Below are 23,047 nucleotides of genomic sequence, written 5' to 3' on the forward strand. Positions count from 1 at the left end.
AATACCCTTTGAAAATACTTCACTATTTATATGACTATCGAGATATGCTGTGTTCATTAAAGATGTGCCATGTCAAGAAAATGTTTTTGCTGCCAATATATAGAAACTGCTTTTTCACTTTCTCATTTGATTTTGTTGCCTGCTGGAAATAGAGGATAAATATCCAGAGAATCCCTGTCACTCACAAGTGAAACGCAACAACTGGGTGGAAAAAATTGGCATTAACTTTATTAGGAAATGGTTTTGAATAAATTGTGCAGCGTTCCAGGCTGAGAGGAAAATCACTGAGCGTTTCATACATATGCGATTGCTTCTTCCTCACAAAGAGAGAATTACAGCAACTATGAAGCTCTTTGCTATATATGTACCTCCAGTCCTGTCAATCAGATTTTGAATTCTTTGCAATCATTGAGTGTATTTCAGATGTCTAGGCAGTTGATCGGAGAAGGGTGACGACACACAGGTCATGAAATTGTTGTATCACAGTGGGTTGCTGAGGGATGTTGGCTGTTTTACTGGTCATTCTTCAACAACTTTGACCATTCTGTAAAGGGTGGAAGACATTTGATTGAAAGCAGACATAGTTTAAATACTCAGTAATAAACCCACACAATATCGCTAATTTTTAAACATTTGCACATACCATCCAAGTCAAGTTTGCCATCAGTGTTCTTGTCCCACTCCCTGATGAGTTCATGAGCTTCCTCCTCTGTAACATGCTCCCCAGCAGCCATGATGGCAATATGCAGCTCAGAACAATCGATGAAGCCGTCAGCATGGCTAGAGTCATCAAGAAAAGTATGAAAGTCCCCAATCCAGCAATGTTATCTACCTTACCAAAATAGAAGTTGAGAAAAGATCATATCCATCTAATTTCACTTTCTTTCTGTCTGGAAGTTTACATTATTTAATCTCATCAGGTAATCCAATTTAAAAACTGGCTTATAACAAATCTAGATGTCATGCACGAACACATGTGGAAATAGCTTCATAAACCTCACACTTGAACTCACCTTTTTCATCCAAAAATGATACAGTTCGCACACAATGTCTCAAATTTCTCAAGACCTGAATTCAATAGTGTGCCCTCTGCTCTGAAAGCAATTACAAATAATTTGACATTATCACCTTGAATTAAGTTCAATTGGTAATGGCTTCCCTTTCATTCCAATGATAATATTGAATCACACTTTGTGCTCTTCCACAATTTTGTTCGTGACAGTTTTGTTTTCTGAAAATCTTCTGTTGATATTCTCTACTTATGTTCTCCATCGCGTTTTACGTGGATAAGTGTGTTGCTGACAACGACTGCATTGTTGTCCATGCCTAATTGCACTTGAATGGAGTTGCTTGTTCAGTAATTTCAGAGTGCAGTTACAAATCAGACAGTGTTCCACTGGTCTGGATATATATTCAGGCCAGCAAGGTAAGGATGGCAGATTGTCTTCCTTGAAGGAGACAAGTGAACCACATAGGTTTTCACAACAACCTCTCAGACTTTTCACTATCATCAACGACATCAGTTTTATGCTGCAGATGTATTGATTGAGTTTTCTATTTCACTAGCTCACCGGATGAGATTTGAAAGTTTGTTCTTGGAGCATCAGCAGGATCCACTGGCTCACTCGTCTGGGACATTTCCATTATGCTACTATCTCCCTGAAGTGAAAACATGCTGTCTATCCACATTTTCAAAACATCTGTGAGTATTGCAACTATCTATGGATCACCGTTTCGTCTTCTTTGTTGAAGGAAAAATACTCTCAACTGTTAATACTTTCCTGCTGTGTGAAGCTGAGGATTTTTAGCCTCAACCTGGTAAATCCTCAAAGAACTGTCTCCAGGCGACTCTTATATCTTTTCGTATAAGATCATGAAAGGTGCACCATGTCACATGCAATGTAAATGAAACAAATTTCAACACATGTTTGCCAGTTGCGAGTCCCGCTAGAAATGTTCTAGGAACAAATGTTTCCACACTTCTACCTCACTTTGGATATGACGAAGTTATATTGAGCTGAAAACACAGACTCTTTTTCACTTCTCTAGATAGATGGTGTTAAAGCGAGTGACATTAATGATTCTCATTATTATTTCATCTTTTCAGCTTCTGAAGTATTTTGTATAATTGATATACTTATTTGCTACAATGGTTTATTTACATGAACCAAAAGGCAAAATCACCTTTGTGTCAACATATCAGGTGGCTGCTACTTCATTAGAGAGAGATGATTGGTGGTGACTTCGACCAGAGGGTCACTGTGACTGAGTTGAGTGTTGAGGGGAGTCATTCATGGTAACCTGAGGTGGTGTAGGAATTAAACCCACACTATTGTTTATGCTCTCCCTTGCAAAGTAGCTAAACAGGCAACTTAGCTAGTCGGCCCCGTACCCTACATTTCCTTGAAGCAGGGATGTTTTTCTGATTGCTTTGCTGATCTTTTCGGAACTTGTCACTTTTTCAATACATACAATGGAGAATCAACAAACTCAAAATAGAATTGCTGCGCTATCATGTTTATATCAGTCATGTAGAATCTCAAACTCACCTATCAAATACACGAAAGAATTCTGCGATGTCTTTGTCAGACTTTCCTTTCACTTCTTCTCTCATCTGCCTCGCCAACGTCACCAAGAACTCTTCAAAATCAATGGTGCCGCGACCTAAGACCACACTCAGTTGTAAGCTCTGTCCATTGTTAAACATGAATATTTGTGAACCAAACAATTTTTGAAGAGAAACTGCAAATGTTTTAGCTGCATGTTACCCTTTTTGAGACCAATTGCAATCTGAGATTTGACTATCTTTGGGACACCCAAGATATCAGTCAAACGTGAAATGGAGAAAACTGTTGCGTACTAAATCGTGAAGATATGAAATAATTTACAATTAGATTTAGAATTTTTTTATCATGTGTACTCAAGTACAGTATTACAAGAGTACAGTGAAAATGTACAACATTGCCATGCGTGTCCCATTTCTGGATCAAACGTAGTTGTGCCCAAAAAATGTAGGTACAAATTAGTAACTGAAAAAGAGTTAAAAAGTTAAGCATTACCTTCAGATAGCAAGTAGAAAAATAAAGAATAAAGGTCATAGTTAACATTACAGATCTTCTTAATTTAGTCTAGAAAGTAGAACAGCTTTTTAACCTCCAGTATTTTTCTTATCTGCTCCAGAAGGAATCGTCGAAGAAATAACTTCACAGAGTAAAATTAGACACAACACAATTTGGATTCTGCTGTACATTGGAACGATCAAACGCACAAACTGGAAGACCATTTTGCCGAACACTTCAACGCAGCTGGTAAGAATGTCCCTGTGCTTTCTTTGACGTGTCACTTAAATTGCCCATGATGCTCTCTGGCTGACGTTGACTTGGCCTGCTGCACTGTTCCAAGGAAGGCCAAGGTAACAAACTGTGCCAAGTCTTTCAATAAGGCATTTTATAGCTGCATGGGTTCCAACTGTTCATTCCACTTCACAGAGTGCTCCATTTTGTTTCCAAATCTTTCCTTCTGAATGTTTTTTCAGTAAAGGTGCACACCTGCTTCAGGCACATTTTGGTTTATTTGTTTGCTTTCTTGCCCCAAATCAATTTGCTTTGGCCCCAGAAGACCGACTCTTCTGTCATCAATTTTGCCTGTCTTCCATTGCATCACAGATCTTTCTTTTGCACGAAAGATGGCCGGGTGGAGAACTAAAATGTCAGGCCTCTGAAATCTGCAAGATGAAAGAATGAAGGACCCCATTGAAAGCCCAGCACAGGAAATGCGTTTGGAATTTTCATGATTCCATCACCCTGTGAGACTTCTTCACCTCCCCGTGCCAACTTCCAGATTCTGTGAGTGCCTGCCTCGAGATAAGAAATTTCCTCCAAGCAGTCTGGTTTTGACATCTGTCCAGCACGTAGATAAATATATAGCAAGGTACGATCACCTGGACGTGCCTACGATTCACGTGTGACTGTTTTGGTTGAATATCTTGAGCCACTGCCATCCAATTAGTGCAAGTCAGCTCACAATGTCTGCATGGCGGGAGTACCGGGTATGTGAAACAAAGTCGTGGTGAATTTGGAGATCTAATTCCAAGTCAGGATGGTGAGTGTCATGGAGGGGAATGTGCAGGTGGTGGTGTTCCCATGTACTTGCTGCCGTTCTACTTCCAGGTGGTAATGTTCATGGGATAAGCATATTTTTTCGCCAGAACCTTGGTGAATTTCTGTGTTGCATCTTGTAAATGGTGCTGAATGTATTGTTGCACTACTTGATCCTTGATTTCATTTTTGTGTCTCATACTTGAAATTGTGTGAGGCAATTGCCATCTCATTTTGTCTATAACACTAACTGTTGCAGAGTGGATCAGTGGTTGGTACTGCTTCCTCACAGTGACAGAGAGCTGGGTGCAATTCCACCCTTGGCCAACTGTCTGCGTGGAATTTGCACATTCTCCCTGCGTGTACATGGGTTTGCTCTGGCTACTGCATTTCCTTCCCGTAGACCAAAGATGAGCCTGTTAGTGAACAAACCATGCTTAATTGCCCATGGTATCTTGGGGATGGTAGACTAGATGAATAAGCCATGGGAGATGCATGGTTACAAGGATAGAGGAGGGTGAGGGATGCTCTTTGGAGGGTTGGTGTGGACTTGATGGACTAAGTAGACTGTTTCCACAATGTAAGGATTCTATGATAAAATGTAATGGTGCAATGGTTTACTCATAACAATCATTTCAGTGAACTGTCACCAAGTGCAGCTTGTTGTGCTATAGACTGTGCTGTGATTCAGTGTGAAGCATTCGTGTGTGTGAATTCAAATTTGTAGTTTCCAATCTGACACTGACAGCAGCTGATTAATGTGCAGTGAATGGCAGTGATAATGTTGCACTTTAAGATAATTTGTCATTTGGATGACAGCCGTCATCTGTGGATCCTGGGATATGATTTGAAAGGCGAGCTGGAGAGGCCAATATTTATTCTTCATAATATCACAAAAGTGGCTTATCTACGAATGTAGAATTTGCTGTGTGCAGGTTGTTGACGAAGTATTCTTCATGAAGTGTTGAATACCCTTTGAAAATACTTCACTATTTATATGACTATCGAGATATGCTGTGTTCATTAGAGATGTGCCATGTCAAGAAAATGTTTTTGCTGCCAATATATAGAAACTGCTTTTTCACTTTCTCATTTGATTTTGTTGCCTGCTGGAAATAGAGGATAAATATCCAGAGAATCCCTGTCACTCACAAGTGAAACGCAACAACTGGGTGGAAAAAATTGGCATTAACTTTATTAGGAAATGGTTTTGAATAAATTGTGCAGCGTTCCAGGCTGAGAGGAAAATCACTGAGCGTTTCATACATATGCGATTGCTTCTTCCTCACAAAGAGAGAATTACAGCAGCTATGAAGCTCTTTGCTATATATGTACCTCCAGTCCTGTCAATCAGATTTTGAATTCTTTGCAATCATTGAGTGTATTTCAGATGTCTAGGCAGTTGATCGGAGAAGGGTGACGACACACAGGTCATGAAATTGTTGTATCACAGTGGGTTGCTGAGGGATGTTGGCTGTTTTTTTGGTCATTCTTCAACAACTTCGACCATTCTGTAAAGGGTGGAAGACATTTGATTGAAAGCAGACATAGTTTAAATACTCAGTAATAAACCCACACAATATCGCTAATTTTTAAACATTTGCACATACCATCCAAGTCAAGTTTGCCATCAGTGTTCTTGTCCCACTCCCTGATGAGTTCATGAACTTCCTCCTCTGTAACATGCTCCCCAGCAGCCATGATGGCAATATGCAGCTCAGAACAATCGATGAAGCCGTCAGCATGGCTAGAGTCATCAAGAAAAGTATGAAAGTCCCCAATCCAGCAATGTTATCTACCTTACCAAAATAGAAGTTGAGAAAAGATCATATCCATCTAATTTCACTTTCTTTCTGTCTGGAAGTTTACATTATTTAATCTCATCAGGTAATCCAATTTAAAAACTGGCTTATAACAAATCTAGATGTCATGCACGAACACATGTGGAAATAGCTTCATAAACCTCACATTTGAACTCACCTGTTTCATCCAAAAATGATACAGTTCGCACACAATGTCTCAAATTTCTCAAGACCTGAATTCAATAGTGTGCCCTCTGCTCTGAAAGCAATTACAAATAATTTGTCATTATCACCTTGAATTATGTTCAATTGGTAATGGCTTCCCTTTCATTCCAATGATAATATTGAATCACACTTTGTGCTCTTCCACAATTTTGTTCGTGACAGTTTTGTTTTCTGAAAATCTTCTGTTGATATTCTCTACTTATGTTCCCCATCGCGTTTTACATGGATAAGTGTGTTGCTGACAACGACTGCATTGTTGTCCATGCCTAATTTGACTTGAATGGAGTTGTTTGTTCAGTAATTTCAGAGTGCAGTTACAAATCAGACAGCGTTCCACTGGTCTGGATATATATTCAGGCCAGCAAGATAAGGATGGCAGATTGTCTTCCTTGAAGGAGACAAGTGAACCACATAGGTTTTCACAACAACCTCTCAGACTTTTCACTATCATCAACGACATCAGTTTTATGCTGCAGATGTATTGATTGAGTTTTCTATTTCACTAGCTCACCGGATGAGATTTGAAAGTTTGTTCTTGGAGCATCAGCAGGATCCACTGGCTCACTCGTCTGGGACATTTCTATTATGCTACTATCTCCCTGAAGTGAAAACATGCTGTCTGTCCACATTTTCAAAACATCTGTGAGTATTGCAACTATCTATGGATCACCGTTTAGTCTTCTTTGTTGAAGGAAAAATACTCTCAACTGTTCATACTTTCCTGCTGTGTGAAGCTGAGGATTTTTAGCCTCAACCTGGTAAATCCTCAAAGAAGTGTCTCCAGGCGACTCTTATATCTTTTCGTATAAGATCATGAAAGGTGCACCATGTCACATGCAATGTAAATGAAACAAATTTCAATACATTTTTGCCAGTTGCGAGTCCCGCTGGAAATGTTCTAGGAACAAATATTTCCACACTTCTACCTCACTTTGGATATGAAGAAGTGATATTGAGGTGAAAACACAGATTCTTTTTTTCTTCTCTAGATATTTGGTGTTAAAGCGAGTGACATCAATGATTCTCATTATTATTTCGTATTTTCAGCTTCTGAAGTATTTTGCATAATTGATATACATGTTTGCTACAATGGTTTATTTACATGAACCAAAAGGCAAAATCACCTTTGTGTCAACAGATCAGGTGGCTGCTATTTCATTCGAGAGAGATGATTGGTGGTGACTTCGACCAGAGGGTCACTGTGACTGAGGTGAGTGTTGAGGGGAGTCGTACACGGTCACCTGAGGTGGTGTAGGAATTAAACCCACACTATTGTTTATGCTCTCCCTTGCAAAGTAGCTAAACAGGCAACTTAGCTAATTGGCCCCGTACCCTACATTTCCTTGAAGCAGGGATGTTTTTCTGATTGCTTTGCTGATCTTTTAGAAACTTGTTTCTTTTTCAATACATACAACGGAGAATCAACAAACTCAAAATAGAATTGCTGCGCGATCATGTTTATACCAGTCATGGAGAAGGTTAAACTCACCCATCCAATACACGAAAGAATTCTGCAATGTCTTTGTCAGACTTTCCTTTCACTTCTTCTCTCCTCTGCCTCGCCATCGTCACCAAGAATTCGTCAAAATCAATGGTGCCGCTACCTAAGACCACACTCAGTTGTAAGCTCTGTCCATTGCTAAGCATGAATATTTGTGAACCCAACGATATTTGAAGAGAAACTGCTAATGTTTAAGCTGCATGTTACTCCTTTTGAGACCAATTGCAATCTGAGATTTGACAATCTTTGGGACACCCAAGATATTAGTCAAACATGTAAAGGAGAAAACTGTTGTGTACTAAGTCGTGAAGATATGAAATAATTTACAACTAGATTTAGAATCTTTTTTATCATGTGTACTCAAGTACAGTATTACAGGCGTACAGTGAAAATGTACAACATTGCAACACATGTCGCATTTCTGGATCAAAGGTAGTTGCGCCCAAAAAATGTAGGTACAAATTAGTAACTGAAAAAGAGTTAAAAAGTTAAGCATTACCTTCAGATAGCAAGTAGAAAAATAAAGAATAAAGGTCATAGTTAACATTACAGATCTTCTTAATTTAGTCTAGAAAGTAGAACAGCTTTTTTACCTCCTGTAATTTTCTTATCTGCTCCAGAAGGAATCGTCGAAGAAATAACTTCACAGAGTAAAATTAGACACAACACAATTTGGATTCTGCTGTACATTGGAACGATCAAACACACAAACTGGAAGACCATTTTGCCGAGCACTTCAACGCAGCTGGTAAGAATGTCCCTGTGCTTTCTTTGATTTGTCATTTTAATTGCCCATGATGCTCTCTGGCTGACATTGACTTGGCCTGCTGCACTGTTCCAAGGAAGGTCAAGGTAACAAACTGTGCCTTGTCTTTCAATAAGGCATTTTATAGCTGCATGGGTTCCAACTGTTCATTCCATTTCACAGAGTGCTTCATTTTGTTTCCAAATCTTTCGTTTTGAATGCTTGTTCAGTAAAGGTGCACACCTGCTTCAGGCACATTTTGGTTTATTTGTTTGATTTCTTGCCCCAAATCAATTTGCTTTGGCCCCAGAAGACCGACTCTTCTGTCATCAATTTTGCCTGTCTTCCATTGCATCACAGATCTTTCTTTTGCACGAAAGATGGCCGGGTGGAGAACTAAAATGACAGGCCTCTGAAATCTGCAAGATGAAAGAATGAAGGCCCCCATTGAAAGCCCAGCAAAGAAAATGCGTTTGGAATTTTCATGATTCCATCACCCTGTGAGACTTCTTCACCTCCCCGTGCCAACTTCCAGATTCTGTGAGTGCCTGCCTCGAGATAAGAAATTTCCTCCAAGCAGTCTGGTCTTGATATCTGCCCAGCACGTAGATAAATATATAGCAAGGTACGATCTCCTGGACGCGCCTACGATTCACGTGTGACTGTTTTGGTTGAATATCTTGAGCCACTGCCATCCATTTAGTGCAAGTCAGCTCACAATGTCTGCATGGCGGGAGTACCGGGTATGTGAAACAAAGTCATGGTGAATTTGGAGTACTAATTCCAAGTCAGGATGGTGAGTGTCATGGAGGGGAATGTGCAGGTGGTGGTGTTCCCATGTACTTGCTGCCGTTCTACTTCCAGGTGGTAATGTTCATGGGATAAGCATATTTTTTCGCCAGAACCTTGGTGAATTTCTGTGTTGCATCTTGTAAATGGTGCTGAATGTATTGTTGCACTACTTGATCCTTGATTTCATTTTTGTGTCTCATACTTGAAATTGTGTGAGGCAATTGCCATCTCATTTTGTCTATAACACTAACTGTTGCACAGTGGATCAGTGGTTGATACTGCTTCCTCACAGTGACAGAGAGCTGGGTGCAATTCCACCCTTGGCCAACTGTCTGCGTGGAATTTGCACATTCTCCCTTCGTGCTCATGGGTTTACTCTGGCTACTGCATTTTCTTCCCGTAGACCAAAGATGAGCCTGTTAGTGAACAAACCATGCTTAATTGCCCATGGTATCTTGGGGAGGGTAGACTAGATGAATAAGCCATGGGAGATGCATGGTTACAAGGATAGAGGAGGGTGAGGGATGCTCTTTGGAGGGTTGGTGTGGACTTGATGGACTAAGTAGACTGTTTCCACAATGTAAGGATTCTATGATAAAATGTAATGGTGCAATGGTTTACTCATAACAATCATTTCAGTGAACTGTCACCAAGTGCAGCTTGTTGTGCTATAGACTGTGCTGTGATTCAGTGTGAAGCATTCTTGTGTGTGAATTCAAATTTGTAGTTTCCAATCTGACACTGACAGCAGCTGATTAATGTGCAGTGAATGGCAGTGATAATGTTGCACTTTAAGATAATTTGTCATTTGGATGACAGCCGTCATCTGTGGATCCTGGGGTATGATTTGAAAGGAGAGCTGGAGAGGCCAATATTTATTCTTCATAATATCACAAAAGTGGCTTATCTACGAATGTAGAATTTGCTGTGTGCAGGTTGTTGACGAAGTATTCTTCATGAAGTGTTGAATACCCTTTGAAAATACTTCACTATTTATATGACTATCGAGATATGCTGTGTTCATTAGAGATGTGCCATGTCAAGAAAATGTTTTTGCTGCCAATATATAGAAACTGCTTTTTCACTTTCTCATTTGATTTTGTTGCCTGCTGGAAATAGAGGATAAATATCCAGAGAATCCCTGTCACTCACAAGTGAAACGCAACAACTGGGTGGAAAAAATTGGCATTAACTTTATTAGGAAATGGTTTTGAATAAATTGTGCAGCGTTCCAGGCTGAGAGGAAAATCACTGAGCGTTTCATACATATGCGATTGCTTCTTCCTCACAAAGAGAGAATTACAGCAGCTATGAAGTTCTTTGCTATATATGTACCTCCAGTCCTGTCAATCAGATTTTGAATTCTTTGCAATCATTGAGTGTATTTCAGATGTCTAGGCAGTTGATCGGAGAAGGGTGACGACACACAGGTCATGAAATTGTTGTATCACAGTGGGTTGCTGAGGGATGTTGGCTGTTTTACTGGTCATTCTTCAACAACTTCGACCATTCTGTAAAGGGTGGAAGACATTTGATTGAAAGCAGACATAGTTTAAATACTCAGTAATAAACCCACACAATATCGCTAATTTTTAAACATTTGCACATACCATCCAAGTCAAGTTTGCCATCAGTGTTCTTGTCCCACTCCCTGATGAGTTCATGAACTTCCTCCTCTGTAACATGCTCCCCAGCAGCCATGATGGCAATATGCAGCTCAGAACAATCGATGAAGCCGTCAGCATGGCTAGAGTCATCAAGAAAAGTATGAAAGTCCCCAATCCAGCAATGTTATCTGCCTTACCAAAATAGAAGTTGAGAAAAGATCATATCCATCTAATTTCACTTTCTTTCTGTCTGGAAGTTTACATTATTTAATCTCATCAGGTAATCCAATTTAAAAACTGGCTTATAACAAATCTAGATGTCATGCACGAACACATGTGGAAATAGCTTCATAAACCTCACATTTGAACTCACCTGTTTCATCCAAAAATGATACAGTTCGCACACAATGTCTCAAATTTCTCAAGACCTGAATTCAATAGTGTGCCCTCTGCTCTGAAAGCAATTACAAATAATTTGTCATTATCACCTTGAATTAAGTTCAATTGGTAATGGCTTCCCTTTCATTCCAATGATAATATTGAATCACACTTTGTGCTCTTCCACAATTTTGTTCGTGACAGTTTTGTTTTCTGAAAATCTTCTGTTGATATTCTCTACTTATGTTCTCCATCGCGTTTTACGTGGATAAGTGTGTTGCTGACAACGACTGCATTGTTGTCCATGCCTAATTGCACTTGAATGGGGTTGCTTGTTCAGTAATTTCAGAGTGCAGTTACAAATCAGACAGCGTTCCACTGGTCTGGATATATATTCAGGCCAGCAAGGTAAGGATGGCAGATTGTCTTCCTTGAAGGAGACAAGTGAACCACATAGGTTTTCACAACAACCTCTCAGACTTTTCACTATCATCAACGACATCAGTTTTATGCTGCAGATGTATTGATTGAGTTTTCTATTTCACTAGCTCACCGGATGAGATTTGAAAGTTTGTTCTTGGAGCATCAGCAGGATCCACTGGCTCACTCGTCTGGGACATTTCCATTATGCTACTGTCTCCCTGAAGTGAAAACATGCTGTCTATCCACATTTTCAAAACATCTGTGAGTATTGCAACTATCTATGGATCACTGTTTAGACTTCTTTGTTGAAGGAAAAATACTCTCAACTGTTAATACTTTCCTGCTGTGTGAAGCTGAGGATTTTTAGCCTCAACCTGGTAAATCCTCAAAGAAGTGTCTCCAGGCGACTCTTATATCTTTTCGTATAAGATCATGAAAGGTGCACCATGTCACATGCAATGTAAATGAAACAAATTTCAACACATGTTTGCCAGTTGCGAGTCCCGCTAGAAATGTTCTAGGAACAAATGTTTCCACACTTCTACCTCACTTTGGATATGACAAAGTTATATTGAGCTGAAAACACAGACTCTTTTTCACTTCTCTAGATAGATGGTGTTAAAGCGAGTGACATTAATGATTCTCATTATTATTTCATATTTTCAGCTTCTGAAGTATTTTGTATAATTGATATACTTATTTGCTACAATGGTTTATTTACATGAACCAAAAGGCAAAATCATCTTTGTGTCAACATATCAGGTGGCTGCTACTTCATTAGAGAGAGATGATTGGTGGTGACTTCGACCAGAGGGTCACTGTGACTGAGTTGAGTGTTGAGGGGAGTCATTCACGGTAACCTGAGGTGGTGTAGGAATTAAACCCACACTATTGTTTATGCTCTCCCTTGCAAAGTAGCTAAACAGGCAACTTAGCTAGTCGGCCCCGTACCCTACATTTCCTTGAAGCAGGGATGTTTTTCTGATTGCTTTGCTGATCTTTTCGGAACTTGTCACTTTTTCAATACATACAATGGAGAATCAACAAACTCAAAATAGAATTGCTGCGCTATCATGTTTATATCAGTCATGTAGAATCTCAAACTCACCTATCAAATACACGAAAGAATTCTGCGATGTCTTTGTCAGACTTTCCTTTCACTTCTTCTCTCATCTGCCTCGCCAACGTCACCAAGAACTCTTCAAAATCAATGGTGCCGCGACCTAAGACCACACTCAGTTGTAAGCTCTGTCCATTGTTAAACATGAATATTTGTGAACCAAACAATTTTTGAAGAGAAACTGCAAATGTTTTAGCTGCATGTTACCCTTTTTGAGACCAATTGCAATCTGAGATTTGACTATCTTTGGGACACCCAAGATATCAGTCAAACGTGAAATGGAGAAAACTGTTGCGTACTAAATCGTGAAGATATGAAATAATTTACAATTAGATTTAGAATTTTTTTATCATGTGTACTCAAGTACAGTATTACAAGAGTACAGTGAAAATGTACAACATTGCCATGCGTGTCCCATTTCTGGATCAAACGTAGTTGTGCCCAAAAAATGTAAGTACAAATTAGTAACTGAAAAAGAGTTAAAAAGTTAAGCATTACCTTCAGATAGCAAGTAGAAAAATAAAGAATAAAGGTCATAGTTAACATTACAGATCTTCTTAATTTAGTCTAGAAAGTAGAACAGCTTTTTAACCTCCAGTATTTTTCTTATCTGCTCCAGAAGGAATCGTCGAAGAAATAACTTCACAGAGTAAAATTAGACACAACACAATTTGGATTCTGCTGTACATTGGAACGATCAAACGCACAAACTGGAAGACCATTTTGCCGAACACTTCAACGCAGCTGGTAAGAATGTCCCTGTGCTTTCTTTGACGTGTCACTTAAATTGCCCATGATGCTCTCTGTCTGACATTGACTTGGCCTGCTGCACTGTTCCAAGGAAGGTCAAGGTAACAAACTGTGCCTTGTCTTTCAATAAGGCATTTTATAGCTGCATGGGTTCCAACTGTTCATTCCATTTCACAGAGTGCTCCATTTTGTTTCCAAATCTTTCGTTTTGAATGCTTGTTCAGTGAAGGTGCACACCTGCTTCAGGCACATTTTGGTTTATTTGTTTGCTTTCTTGCCCCAAATCAATTTGCTTTGGCCCCAGAAGACCGACTCTTCTGTCATCAATTTTGCCTGTCTTCCATTGCATCACAGATCTTTCTTTTGCACGAAAGATGGCCGGGTGGAGAACTAAAATGTCAGGCCTCTGAAATCTGCAAGATGAAAGAATGAAGGACCCCATTGAAAGCCCAGCACAGGAAATGCGTTTGGAATTTTCATGATTCCATCACCCTGTGAGACTTCTTCACCTCCCCGTGCCAACTTCCAGATTCTGTGAGTGCCTGCCTCGAGATAAGAAATTTCCTCCAAGCAGTCTGGTTTTGATATCTGTCCAGCACGTAGATAAATATATCGCAAGGTACGATCACCTGGACGTGCCTACGATTCACGTGTGACTGTTTTGGTTGAATATCTTGAGCCACTGCCATCCAATTAGTGCAAGTCAGCTCACAATGTCTGCATGGCGGGAGTACCGGGTATGTGAAACAAAGTCATGGTGAATTTGGAGATCTAATTCCAAGTCAGGATGGTGAGTGTCATGGAGGGGAATGTGCAGGTGGTGGTGTTCCCATGTACTTGCTGCCGTTCTACTTCCAGGTGGTAATGTTCATGGGATAAGCATATTTTTTCGCCAGAACCTTGGTGAATTTCTGTGTTGCATCTTGTAAATGGTGCTGAATGTATTGTTGCACTACTTGATCCTTGATTTCATTTTTGTGTCTCATACTTGAAATTGTGTGAGGCAATTGCCATCTCATGTTGTCTATAACACTAACTGTTGCAGAGTGGATCAGTGGTTGGTACTGCTTCCTCACAGTGACAGAGAGCTGGGTGCAATTCCACCCTTGGCCAACTGTCTGCGTGGAATTTGCACATTCTCCCTGCGTGTACATGGGTTTGCTCTGGCTACTGCATTTCCTTCCCGTAGACCAAAGATGAGCCTGTTAGTGAACAAACCATGCTTAATTGCCCATGGTATCTTGGGGAGGGTAGACTAGATGAATAAGCCATGGGAGATGCATGGTTACAAGGATAGAGGAGGGTGAGGGATGCTCTTTGGAGGGTTGGTGTGGACTTGATGGACTAAGTAGACTGTTTCCACAATGTAAGGATTCTATGATAAAATGTAATGGTGCAATGGTTTACTCATAACAATCATTTCAGTGAACTGTCACCAAGTGCAGCTTGTTGTGCTATAGACTGTGCTGTGATTCAGTGTGAAGCATTCTTGTGTGTGAATTCAAATTTGTAGTTTCCAATCTGACACTGACAGCAGCTGATTAATGTGCAGTGAATGGCAGTGATAATGTTGCACTTTAAGATAATTTGTCATTTGGATGACAGCCGTCATCTGTGGATCCTGGGGTATGATTTGAAAGGAGAGCTGGAGAGGCCAATATTTATTCTTCATAATATCACAAAAGTGGCTTATCTACGAATGTAGAATTTGCTGTGTGCAGGTTGTTGACGAAGTATTCTTCATGAAGTGTTGAATACCCTTTGAAAATACTTCTCTATTTATATGACTATCGAGACATGCTGTGTTCTTGAAAGATGTGCCATGTCAAGAAAATGGTTTTGCTGCCAAAATATATAAACTGCTTTTTCACTTTCTCATTTAATATTGTTGCCTGCTGGAAATAGAGGGTAAATATCCAGAGAATCCCTGTCTATCACAAGTGAAATGCAACAACTGGGTGGAAAAAATTGGCATTAACTTTATTAGGAAATGGTTTTGAATAAATTGTGCAGCGTTCCAGGCTGAGAGAAAAATCACTGAGCGTTTCATACATATGCGATTGCTTCTTCCTCACAAAGAGAGAACTACAGCAGCTATGAAGCTCTTTGCTATATATGTACCTCCAGTCCTGTCAATCAGATTTTGAATTCTTTGCAATCATTGTGTGTATTTCAGATGTCTCGGCAGTGATTCGGAGAAGGGTGACGACACACAGGTCATGAAATTGTTGTATCACAGTGGGTTGCTGAGGGATGTTGGCTGTTTTACTGGACATTCTTCAACAACTTCGACCATTCTGTAAAGGGTGGAAGACATTTGATTTAAAGCAGACACAGTTTAAATACTCAATAATAATCCCACACAATATCGCTAATTTTTAAAAATTAGCACATACCATCAAAGTCATGTTTGCCATCACTGTTCTTGTCCCACTCCCTGATGAGTTCATGTGCTTCCTCCTCTACAACACGCTCCCCAGCAACCATGATGGCAATATGCAGCTCAGAACAATCGATGAAACCGTCAGCATGGCTAGAGTCATCAAGAAAAGTATGAATGTCCCCAATCCAGCAATGTTATCTACCTTACCAAAATAGAAGTTGAGAAAAGATCATATCCATCTAATTTCACTTTCTTTCTGTCTGGAAGTTTACATTATTTAATCTCATCAAGTAATCCAATTTAATCACAGGCGTACAACAAATCTAGACATCATGCACGAACATACGAGGAAAAAGCTTCATAAACCTCACATCTGAACTCACCTGGTTCATCCAAAAATGATACAGTTCGCACACAATGTCTCAAATTTCTCAAGACCTGAATTCAATAGTGTGCCCTCTGCTCTGAAAGCAATTACAAATGATTTGTCATTATCACCTTCGATTGTGTTCAAATGGAAATGGCTTCCCTTTCATTCCAATGATAATAATGAATCACACTTTCTGTTCTTCCACAATTTTTTTCGTGACAGTTTTGTTTTCTGAAAATCTTCTGTTGATATTCTCTACTTATGTTCTCCATCGCGTTTTACATGGATAAGTGTGTTGCTGACAAGGACTGCATTGTTGTCCATGCCTAATTGCACTTGAATGGAGTTGTTTGTTCAGTAATTTCAGAGTGCAGTTACAAATCAGACAGCGTTCCACTGGTCTGGATATATATTCAGGCCAGCAAGGTAAGGATGGCAGATTGTCTTCCTTGAAGGAGACAAGTGAACCACATAGGTTTTCACAACAACCTCTCAGACTTTTCACTATCATCAACGACATCAGTTTTATGCTGCAGATGTATTGATTGAGTTTTCTATTTCACTAGCTCACCGGATGAGATTTGAAAGTTTGTTCTTGGAGCATCAGCAGGATCCACTGGCTCACTCGTCTGGGACATTTCCATTATGCTACTATCTCCCTGAAGTGAAAACATGCTGTCTATCCACATTTTCAAAACATCTGTGAGTATTGCAACTATCTACGGATCACCCTTTAGACTTTTTTGTTGAAGGGAAAATAGTCTCAACTGTTAATACTTTCCTGATGTGTGAAGCTGAGGATTTTTAGTCTCAACCTGGTAAATCCTCAAAGAAGTGTCTCCAGGCAACTCTTATATCTTTTCGTATGAAATCATGAAAGGTGCACCATGTCACATGCAATGTAAATGAAACAAATTTCAACACATGTTTGCCAGTTGCGAGTCCCGCTAGAAGTGTTCTAGGAACAAATGTTTCAACACTTCTACCTCACTTTGGATATGAAGAAGTTATATTGAGCTGAAAACACAGACTCTTTTTCACTTCTCTGGATAGATGGTGTTAAAGCGAGTGACATTAATGATTCTCATTATTATTTCATATTTTCAGCTTCTGAAGTATTTTGTATAATTGATATACATGTTTGCTGCAAAGGTTTATTTACATGAACCAAAAGGTAAATTCACCTTTGTGTCAACATATCAGGTGGCTGCTATTTCATGAGAGAGAGATGATTGGTGGTGACTTCGACCAGAGGGTCACTGTGACTGAGGTGAGTGTTGAGGGGAGTCATTCACGGTAACCTGAGGTGGTGTAGGAATTAAACCCACACTATTGTTTATGCTCTCCCTTGCAAACCAGCTAACCAGGCAACTGAGCTAATTGGCCCCGTACCCTACATTTCCTTGAAGCAGGGATGTTTTTCTGATTGCTTTGCTGATCTTTAAGAAAGTTGTCTCTTTTTCAATACATTCAACGAGAATCAACAAACTCAAAATAGAATTGCTGCGCTCTCATGTTTATATCAGTCATGTAGAACCTCAAACTCACCCATCAATTACACGAAAGAATTCTGCGATGTCTTTGTCAGACTTTCCTTTCACTTCTTCTCTCATCTGCCTCCCCGTCATCACTTGAAACCTTTCATAGTCAATGGTGCCACTACCTAAAGTAAGAGGACACTCTAAACTTAGATCTGCCGATTGTTAACCATGAACATTGGGAATGAAATGATGTTTGAAAAGAAGAGAAAACGCTAATGCTTAAACTCAATGTGAGTGTTATTCAGCACTGGTGGAATCTGAGATTAGACGAGCTTCCGGGAAACCCATGACATCAATTATAAGTGAAGTGAAGCGAATTATTATGTACTCATTTGTGAAGATGTGAATTACGTTAGATTTAGTTTTAGATTCTACTATCGTGTGTGGTTGCATTACAGGAGTACAGTGAAAAATGTATAATGTTGTCATAGATGGCCCCATTTCAGGTACAAATGTACCCAGGTCCAAAAAACTGAAGTACAAGTTAGCCAGAGAAAAAGAGTTAAAACATGAAGCATTACCTTCACATAAGCAAACAGAAAAATAAAGAAAAAAGTTAATAGTTAACATTGCAGTCCGCCTTACTGCAGTCTAGAAAGTAGAACAGCTATTTTACCTCCAGTATTTTTCTTACCTCTGCGAGAAGGGATCATCAGAGAATTAACATCACAGAGTAATACAATACCCAGCACAATTTGGACTCGCCTGTAATTTGGGAAGACCAAACACACAGACTGGAAGACCATTTTGCTGAACACTTCAGCGCAGCTCACACAAATGTTCTGAGCTTTCATTGACGTTTCATTTAAATGCTCCAAACTGCCCTGACGCTGACGTCAACTTGGCCTGTTGCACTTTTGCAGGGAAGGCCAAGATTACAAACTGTGCCTCATCTTCGAATTAGGCATTTTATAGCAGTATGGACTCAAGCATTTCATTCCATTTCGCAGTGTACTCTCTTTTTTTTCCTTTTCATTCCTATTTGATGAGCCAGCAGCACACCTGCTCTCGGCACATTTTGGTTTATTTGTTTTTTCTTGCACCAAATCAATTTCCTTTGGACCCTGAAGACTGACTCTTCTGTCATCAGCTTTCCCTGTCTTCCCTTGCATCACAGATCTTTCTTTTGTACGAAAGATGGCCAGGTGTAGAACTAAAATGACAGGCCTCTGAAATCTGTAAGATTAAGAAAGAAGGCCCTCATTGAAAACTCAGCACAAGAAATGCTTTTGGAATTTTCATGATTCCATCACCCAATGAGATTTCTTCACCTCCGCCGTTCAACTTCCAGATTCTGTGAGTGGCTGCCTCCAGGTAAGAATTTTCGTCCAGGCAGGCTGGTCTTGGTATCTGTCCAGCACGTAGATAAAGATGTAGCGAGGTACTATCACCTGGAGGTGCCTTCAATTAACGTCTGACTGTTTTGTTTGAATGTCTTCAGCCACTGCCCTACATTTAGTGCAGGTCGGCACACAATGTCTGCTTGGAGGGAGCACCAGGTATTTGACACAAAGACATGCTGAAAATGGAGGTATAGTTCCAAGTCAGGATGGTGAGTGGCTTGGAGGGGAATGTGCAGGTGGTGGTGTTCCCATGTACTTGCTGCCATTGTCCTTCCAGGTGGTAGTGGTCATGGGATAAGGACATTTTGTTGATAGAACCTTGGTGAATTTCTGTTTTGCATCTTGTAAATGGTGATGAATGTATTGTTACACTACTTGCTCCTTGATTTCATGTATGTGTTTCATACTTTAAATTGTATGAGGCAATTGCCACCTCTTTTTGCCTATAACACTAAGGGCTGCACAGCGTCTCAGTGGTTAGCACTGCTGCCTCACATAGAGCTGAGTTCAGTTCCACCCTTGGCCAACTGTCTGCGTGGAGTTTACATGTTTTCTCTGTGTGTACGTGGGTTTCCTTTGGTTACTCCAGTTACTTCGTGTAGGCCAAAGATGTGCATGTTAGGCGAACAAGCCATGCTAAATTGCCCATGGTATCCTGGGCAAGGTAGATTAGATTAATTAACCATGGGAAATGCAGGGTTACAAGGATAGAGAAGAGTGAGGGATGGTCTTTGTAGGGTTGGTATGCAATGGATGAAATAAGTCGCCTGTTTCCCCACTGTAGGTATTCTACGATTAAACATAATGGCACAATGGTTTACTAATAACAGTTCTTTAAGCAACAGCAACAGCAGCTTATTGTGCAGAATTATGGTGATAAATGTATTGTTATACGACTTATTCCTTGATTTACTGCATGTGTTCCATGCTACACTACAGGTTTCACGGTGTCTCAGTGGTTAGCACTGCTGCCTCACAGAGATGGGGAGCTGGGTTCAATTCCACTCTTGGCCAAATGTCTGCATGGAGTTTGCACATTCTCCATGTGTCTTCATGGTTTTCCTCTGGTTATTGCAGTTACTTCCCACAGTCTAAAGATGTGCATGTTAGGCAGACAAGCCATGCTAAAATGCCCATGGTATCTTGGGGAGTGTAGACTAGATGAACAAGCCATGGGAAATGCAGGGTTACAAGGGTAGAGTAGAGTGAGGGAAGCTCTTTGGAGGGTTGATGCAGACTTGATGGACGAAGGAGCCTGTTTCTACAATGCAGGGATTCTATGTTTTATGGCACAATGGTTTACTCATAACAATCATTTCAGTGAACTGTCACCAACTGCAGCTTGTTGTGCTCTAGACTGTGCTGTGATTCAGTGTGAAGCATTCTTGTGTGTGAATTCAAATGTGAAGTTTCCAATCTGACACTGACAGCAGCTGATTAATGTGTAGTGAATGGCAGTGATAATGTCGCACTTTGAGGTAATTTGTCATTTTGATGACAGCCGTCATCTGTGGATCCTGGGATATGATTTAACAGAAGAGCAGGAGAGGCCAATAGTTGTTCCTCAGAATATCACAGGAATGGCTTATCTACTAATGTAGAATTTGCTATGTGCAGGTTGTTGATGACGTATTCTTCATGAATTGCTGCATACCCTTTCAAAGTACTTCACTACTATTATCAACTGTTGAGATATCCTCTGTCATGAAGGATGTGCCACATGAGGAGAATGGTTTTGCTGCCAATATATGTAAACTGCTTTTTCGTGATACAATTTAACATTGTCGCCTGCTGGAAATAGAGAATAAATATCCAGAGAATCCCTGTCATTCACCAAGTGAAATGCAACAAGTGGCTGGAAAATATTGGCATTATCTTTATTAGGAAATGGTTTTGAATAAATTGTGCAGCGTTCCAGGCTGAGAGGAAAATCACTGAGCATTTCATACATATGTGATTGCTTCTTCCTCACAAAGAGAGAACTATTGCAGCTATGAAGCTCTCTGTATGTAGCTCCAGTCCTATCAAACAGATTTTGAATTTTTTGCAAACATTGGGTGTATTTCAGACGTCTCGGTAGTTGGTCGCAGAAGGACGACGACTCACAGTTCATTAAATTGTTGTATCACAGTGGGTAGCTGAGGGATGTTGGCTTTTTTACTGGACATTCTCAAACAACTTCGACGATTCTGTAAAGGGAGGAATATATTTGATTGAAAGCATACTTAGTTTAAATACGCTATACTAAACCAACACAATATCACTTTCTTTTATTTTAACATATCATCAAAGTCAAGTTTACCATCAGTGTTCTTGTCCCACTCCCTGATGAGTTCATGAAGTTCCTCCTCTGCAACATGCTCCCCAGCATCCTGGATGACATCAACCAGCTCATGACGATCGATGAATCTGTCAGCATTGCTAGAGTCATCAAGAAAAGTGTGAAAGTCCCCAATCCAGCAATGTTATCTACCTTACCAAAATAGAAGTTGAGAAAAGATCATCTCCACCTAATTTCACTTTCTTTCTGTCTGAAAATTTACATTATTTAACCTCATCAAGTAATCGATTTTAATCACTGGGTTACAACAAATCGAGATATGTTACACAATCATCTGAGGAAACGGCTTCATAAACCTCAGGTCTAAACTCACCTGTTCCATCCAAAAATGATACGGTTCCCACCCAATGTCTCAAATTTCTCAAGACCTGAATTCAATAGTGTGCCCTCTGCTCTGAAAGCAATTACAAATAATTTGTCATTATCACCTTCGATTCTGTTCAATTGGAAATGGCTTCCCTTTCATTCCAATGATAATATTGAATCACACTTTCTGTTCTTCCATAATTTTGTTCGTGACAGTTTTGTTTTCTGAAAATCTTCTGTTGATATTCTCTACTTATGTTCTCCATCGCCTTTTACATGGATAAGTGTGTTGCTGACAACGACTGCATTGTTGTCCATGCCTAATTGCACATGAATGGAGTTGCTTGTTCAGTAATTTCAGAGTGCAGTTACAAATCAGACAGCGTTCCACTGGTCTGGATTTATGTTCAGGCCAGCAAGGTAAGGATGGCAGATTGTCTTCCTTGAAGGACACAAGTGAACCACATAGGTTTTCAGAATAATCAATAACACTTGTCACTATCATCATCGACATTAGTTTTATGTTGCAGATGTATTGATTGAGTTTTCTATTTCACTAGCTCACCGGATGAGATTTGAAAGTTTGTCCCTTGAGCATCAGCATGATCCACTGGCTCGCTCGTCTGGGACATTTCCATTATGCTGTTATCCTCCAGAATTGAAAACATGCTGTCTATCCAAATTGTCAAAACATCTGTGAGTATTGCAACTATCTATGGATCACCCTTTGGTCTTCTTTGTTGAAGAGAAAATAGTCTCAACTGTTAATACTTTCCAAATGTGTGAAGCTGAGGATTTTAGTCTCAACCTGGTTAATCCTCAAAGAACTGTCTCCAGGCGACTCTTATATCTTTTAGTATAAAATCATGAAAGGTGCACCATGTCACATGCAATGTAAATGAAACAAATTTCAATACATGTTTGACAGTTGCGAGTTCCGCTAGAAATGTTCTAGGAACAAATGTTTCCACACTTCTACCTCACTTTGGATATGAAGAAGTTATATTGAGCTGAAAACACAGACTCTTTTTTTCTTCTCTAGATAGATGGTGTTCAAGCGAGTGACATTATTTATTCTCATTATTATTTCATATTTTCAGCTTCTGCATTATTTTGTATAATTGATATACTTGTTTGCTACAATGGTTTATTTACATGAACCAAAAGGTAAATTCACCTTTGTGTCAACATATCAGGTGGTTGATATTTCATTAGAGAGAGATGATTGGCGGTGACTTCGACCAGAGGGTCACTGTGACTGAGTTGAGTGTTGAGGGGAGTCATTCACGGAAACCTGAGGTGGTGTAGGAATTAAACCCACAC

At 39.8% G+C, this 23,047-nt stretch overlaps 4 protein-coding genes across 4 annotated transcripts; all 4 read right to left on the reverse strand.

Moving 5' to 3' along the window:
- Window positions 1–202: 202 nt before the first annotated feature.
- On the reverse strand, window positions 203–3,302 carry LOC132210758 (troponin C, skeletal muscle-like). Its single transcript, XM_059652841.1, has 4 exons — window positions 3,154–3,302; window positions 2,550–2,664; window positions 644–780; window positions 203–544 (listed from the first exon to the last, which is right to left on the reverse strand). Exons 1-4 carry the CDS (start codon window positions 3,281–3,283, stop codon window positions 513–515), a joined length of 414 nt encoding a protein of 137 aa, XP_059508824.1. The 5' UTR covers window positions 3,284–3,302; the 3' UTR covers window positions 203–512.
- Window positions 3,303–5,287: 1,985 nt separating this feature from the next.
- Window positions 5,288–8,353, reverse strand: LOC132210756 (troponin C, skeletal muscle-like). Its single transcript, XM_059652839.1, has 4 exons — window positions 8,219–8,353; window positions 7,614–7,728; window positions 5,708–5,844; window positions 5,288–5,608 (listed from the first exon to the last, which is right to left on the reverse strand). The coding sequence occupies exons 1-4, from the start codon at window positions 8,346–8,348 to the stop codon at window positions 5,529–5,531; spliced, it is 462 nt and encodes a 153-aa protein (XP_059508822.1). The 5' UTR covers window positions 8,349–8,353; the 3' UTR covers window positions 5,288–5,528.
- A 2,051-nt stretch (window positions 8,354–10,404) lies between these two features.
- LOC132210757 (troponin C, skeletal muscle-like) lies at window positions 10,405–13,431 on the reverse strand. Its single transcript, XM_059652840.1, has 4 exons — window positions 13,283–13,431; window positions 12,679–12,793; window positions 10,773–10,909; window positions 10,405–10,673 (listed from the first exon to the last, which is right to left on the reverse strand). The coding sequence occupies exons 1-4, from the start codon at window positions 13,410–13,412 to the stop codon at window positions 10,642–10,644; spliced, it is 414 nt and encodes a 137-aa protein (XP_059508823.1). The 5' UTR covers window positions 13,413–13,431; the 3' UTR covers window positions 10,405–10,641.
- A 1,989-nt stretch (window positions 13,432–15,420) lies between these two features.
- Window positions 15,421–18,493, reverse strand: LOC125461310 (troponin C, skeletal muscle-like). Its single transcript, XM_048549925.2, has 4 exons — window positions 18,369–18,493; window positions 17,742–17,856; window positions 15,837–15,973; window positions 15,421–15,737 (listed from the first exon to the last, which is right to left on the reverse strand). Exons 1-4 carry the CDS (start codon window positions 18,478–18,480, stop codon window positions 15,706–15,708), a joined length of 396 nt encoding a protein of 131 aa, XP_048405882.1. The 5' UTR covers window positions 18,481–18,493; the 3' UTR covers window positions 15,421–15,705.
- Window positions 18,494–23,047: the final 4,554 nt, after the last annotated feature.

The sequence above is a fragment of the Stegostoma tigrinum genome, chromosome 19 (genome assembly GCF_030684315.1).
Source record: "Stegostoma tigrinum isolate sSteTig4 chromosome 19, sSteTig4.hap1, whole genome shotgun sequence".
Classification (NCBI taxonomy): domain Eukaryota; kingdom Metazoa; phylum Chordata; class Chondrichthyes; order Orectolobiformes; family Stegostomatidae; genus Stegostoma; species Stegostoma tigrinum.

Bases quoted from the DNA above. Each gene is read 5' to 3' on its own strand.
- LOC132210758 (XM_059652841.1), bottom strand. From the start codon at position 3,283: ATGGTCTTCCAGTTTGTGCGTTTGATCGTTCCAATGTACAGCAGAATC. The intron at 2,665-3,153 runs GTTAAAAAGCTG...GTGTGGTCTTAG, and splicing joins AGATAAGAAAAATACTGGAG to GTCGCGGCACCATTGATTTT. The intron at 781-2,549 runs GTGAGTTTGAGA...TGATGACTCTAG, and splicing joins TTCTTTCGTGTATTTGATAG to CCATGCTGACGGCTTCATCG.
- LOC132210756 (XM_059652839.1), bottom strand. From the start codon at position 8,348: ATGGTCTTCCAGTTTGTGTGTTTGATCGTTCCAATGTACAGCAGAATC. The intron at 7,729-8,218 runs GTAAAAAAGCTG...GTGTGGTCTTAG, and splicing joins AGATAAGAAAATTACAGGAG to GTAGCGGCACCATTGATTTT. The intron at 5,609-5,707 runs GTATGTGCAAAT...CACCCTTTACAG, and splicing joins TGGCAAACTTGACTTGGATG to AATGGTCGAAGTTGTTGAAG.
- LOC132210757 (XM_059652840.1), bottom strand. From the start codon at position 13,412: ATGGTCTTCCAGTTTGTGCGTTTGATCGTTCCAATGTACAGCAGAATC. The intron at 10,910-12,678 runs GTGAGTTTGAGA...TGATGACTCTAG, and splicing joins TTCTTTCGTGTATTTGATAG to CCATGCTGACGGCTTCATCG. The intron at 10,674-10,772 runs GTATGTGCAAAT...CACCCTTTACAG, and splicing joins TGGCAAACTTGACTTGGATG to AATGGTCGAAGTTGTTGAAG.
- LOC125461310 (XM_048549925.2), bottom strand. From the start codon at position 18,480: ATGGTCTTCCAGTCTGTGTGTTTGGTCTTCCCAAATTACAGGCGAGTC. The intron at 17,857-18,368 runs GTAAGAAAAATA...CTCTTACTTTAG, and splicing joins GATGATCCCTTCTCGCAGAG to GTAGTGGCACCATTGACTAT. The intron at 15,974-17,741 runs GTGAGTTTGAGG...TGATGACTCTAG, and splicing joins TTCTTTCGTGTAATTGATGG to CCATGCTGACGGTTTCATCG.